Here is a 3,465-nt window from a genome sequence, read left to right as displayed (position 1 = left end):
CGGAATGGCCCTCCAGAGTCTGTAGTTCTGCGCCCCACCGCTCATTGACTTTTGGCAACTGGCATATCCAATTTGGAAGGTCGTCTTTGAATTCTGTACGAATTAATGCTGTTTGGGGCGCAAACACCAATCCTGCACAATAAATCTGAAGTGGTGCTTCATCAGTAATCTGCCGATTCTTCAGAACAAAGCGCTTTGCATCATGGAGAAAATCAGCTAATAAAGTATTATCATTGCCCTGCTCTATCAGTATGATTCAAGAATAGGTGTCTAATGTATTACTTACTAGTATCTTTGTATGGAGGAGATCAATCATACCCACAACCTCTGATATAAGACCTAGCAAGCTTATTGCTTCCACCCAGTGCAGAAAATGCTCCTGGAGGAATAGTCGCACATCCTCTATTTCAGAAGTTGAAGGCTGAGCTTGTTCAAGATGGTGAGTCCAGTAGTGACAAGAGTATTGCAATTCTAGTGGTAGATATTGGCGAATAGTGTGATTGCTAATATGTGCCCTACGTGTTCCAGGGCTTGCTAGATTGCAAATATTATTTCGTAGGCAACTCCGCATGATTTTAAAGCAGGACTTGGCAATTGCCTTGTGCTTCTGTCGCTCATCCACAAAGAACTTGGTTCTAGACCTGACCAGAAAATCCCGAAATGATAGATGTAGGATCCTCACAGGCAGATCTCGATGATTCGGAATGCTAAGAACTGACTGCAATGAATCCAGCCGATTGCTGATCTTGTCTGCCCCTATCCCAAGAAGCAGTGACAGTGTGTTTATAGAAAGTGGAACAGCAAGAAGGATAATAACACCAACTATGTCCTGGAACTCTTGCAGGAGTTGCTGCTGCTCTAATTCGTCACTCTCTTGGTCATCAAGTAGTCGGTCAAGAATCGGCAGGTATGTCTTGTCCATTTTTGAGACATATCTTGCTTGGTCTTCTAGAAGCTCTGCGAGGCGTGATTTGGGTTCCAGTTTCGAACTTTCAATGTAACGGCATACAGTGGCAGCCGAGATGAACAGTGGAACAGACATTCTGACCAGCTTCTGGATGACGTCTTCACGCGGCCAGTCTTCAAAAATGGATTTCTCGCGTTTGATTTTGGCGAACCGGTGCTGTAGGAACGCATGTATGTCGCGTTCTGTAACTTCCTCGGGTATATCATGTAGAGCAAGATCCTGATACTCGTGATTTGCAATGTCTGAGAACCCGAGGTTGATTGGGAGTTCAGGCCTGCTGGTCACAAAGACCCGAAGGCTAACCGCTTCTGCCTTTTGGAGAGAGGGCAGTAATCTAATTATAGCTCGGACATCCTGAGCATGTTCACATTCATCTAGAGCATCAACCACTATCACCAGGGGTTGGGCTTGTCGGCCAAATTTGTTAAGTGTGAGCAGTGGCTGAAGGAGTAGTTTCTCAAACTGCTCCTTGAGTGATTTCGACATGATATCAGGGTCATCGCGGAGTGTCTTCCGGACACCGGGCCTTAGCTCAGAGATTCTTAGCATCAATTGCCTGGTCAATGTCGGGAAGAACTTCTTCGCGTTCCCTCGGTCTCCTTCACCCCTTTTGAAAAAGAAGCTGGCACCTAGATGGTTGGTATTCTTGAGCGACTCGGCCACCGTCCGAGATATTGTGGACTTTCCTGTCCCAGCCATTCCCTTCAACCAGAAAATGGATTTCTGTGAGGGTAACATAGCCCAGTCCATTATCTGCTGGAGAAGCACAGTTCTCGTGCCTTGAAGACACAGGGGTTCGTCTTGGTTGGAATATGACTCAAACACTGCCTCTACCACACCTTCCAACTTTTCAAAATCCTTGTCCTGGGTGCTACCGGCCATCATAGAACTATGCAGTCTCTTAGAAATCATAAGGAGCAATATGATTACGCTCAACATACCTCTGATCCACCTGTAGAGAGAGAATGAATGAAGTTTTATATCTCTCCAGCTTCTGGATTACTTCCTCTACCTCAGTGCGTTTCAAGGGCCACTTTAAGGCTCGCCATCCCAATTTTCTCATAAGCTTTGTTTTTTCTGGATCAAGTCTTGCTTTTAAGGCATGCAGGTCGGAAAGGCAATCCGTAAGGTTGTCGATTAATCGTGAGGAGGTCGGGAGGGCTTTTCCCTCTTTACTTTCGATGAGGCTCTGTAGGTCTTGGAGTGTCCCGTGGAGGCCTGTGATTGCCCGTTGTAGGTTCGAAATCTCGTCTCGTGCACCTTTCACCTTTTGAATGTAGCCCCCGCAAAGCTCCACGAGGCTTCCCGTTAGCTGAATGACCGCGAAAACGCTCGCTGCCGAGGATAAACCGTCCATATTCGAAGACACAGTATGGTGGCCTATGTTTCCGTGGGTGGATATATAGCGACCCGGTCCAGACTCTGAATCTGTCCAGATTCCGAATTAGACGTTGAGCTTATCTGGTGAGATGAAGCGGGGTAATCATGAAGCGGGTAATCTAGGCGCTACTGTAAGGGTAATGCTGCAAAACAAAGGCGTCTCACCAGCTCGGATGATTTAATCACGTAGTTCCTGGTGTAGAGCTGCGGCCTGCTAGAGTAGACATGTAGAAAGATTATTTTATAGAGAGCGCTACTGTGGTAAAGACCTAAGGTGGTGCACCATACTTTATCTTTCTATATCAAGCTCCTGAAACCCAGAAACACAAGACGGAATCTGCCAAGCGGGTGCTGGTAGTTCGCGCTTGTATCGCTCCATAGTCGGCCCGAACCGGGCGGAACTCTCCTTGGTCGCCCAGCAGCCTTGATACAACCTCGCATCATCACTTTCTCGGTCCGCAGCGTGACGAGACCTCATGGCGCCTCGACTTGCGTCCTCACAACTTGTAATGTCGCGGTATGATAAGCAGCAGATCACTGACAATTTGCTGAAGCAGCTGGCTGCAGCAAACATTTGATCATCACCATTAGTGCCAACCTTCGACTCTTTGGCGACGTCCGAGCGCCCCTGATCTCCGGCGGCCGCCCTCGTCTGATCACGTCTCATCCTCGAAGCGCTATGCAACTTCTTGCTGGAGAAACCGGACTTATACCTTGATAAGATAGCAGAGTTCTTGTATGATGAATTCGACGTGCTCGTATCAACGTATACTATCAGTCGGGCCCTTTGATTGCATGGCTGGTCCAAGAAAGTGGCTCGACAGATAGCACGAGAAAGAAATGCGGACCTGCGAGATCACTATCTGTATCAGCTGTCAGAATTCTGCTCCTATCCACCTAGTCTATGTAGCTGAATCAGGCTGTGACAAACGGGCCGGCTATAGGAGAACAGGCTGGTCTCCCCGCGGGGTGGCACCCGTCCAGGTTTCTCATTTCCAACAGGGCCAACGGTACCAGATACTTCCGGCGTATTCCCAGGATGGTGTTTTGATGTCGCGAGTCTTCCAAGGATCGACTGATGCTAGACTGTTCGAGGACTTCGTCGAACAGCTCCCCCA

The 3,465-nt window shown here is 48.1% G+C and overlaps 1 protein-coding gene across 1 annotated transcript; it reads right to left on the bottom strand.

Moving 5' to 3' along the window:
- Nucleotides 1-548: 548 nt before the first annotated feature.
- Nucleotides 549-2,324, bottom strand: BDW70DRAFT_151461 (uncharacterized protein; the record flags this gene model as incomplete). The annotated part of the gene is made up of 3 exons (XM_073739296.1): nt 549-563; nt 683-1,838; nt 1,909-2,324. The coding sequence occupies 3 exons, from the start codon at nt 2,322-2,324 to the stop codon at nt 549-551; spliced, it is 1,587 nt and encodes a 528-aa protein (XP_073594559.1).
- Nucleotides 2,325-3,465: the final 1,141 nt, after the last annotated feature.

Source organism: Aspergillus foveolatus (assembly GCF_047715535.1).
Source record: "Aspergillus foveolatus strain CBS 279.81 unplaced genomic scaffold BDW70scaffold_36, whole genome shotgun sequence".
NCBI classification, from domain to species: domain Eukaryota; kingdom Fungi; phylum Ascomycota; class Eurotiomycetes; order Eurotiales; family Aspergillaceae; genus Aspergillus; species Aspergillus foveolatus.
Note: the sequence above shows the minus strand (reverse complement) of the source record. Positions and strands in the feature narration are given on the sequence as shown.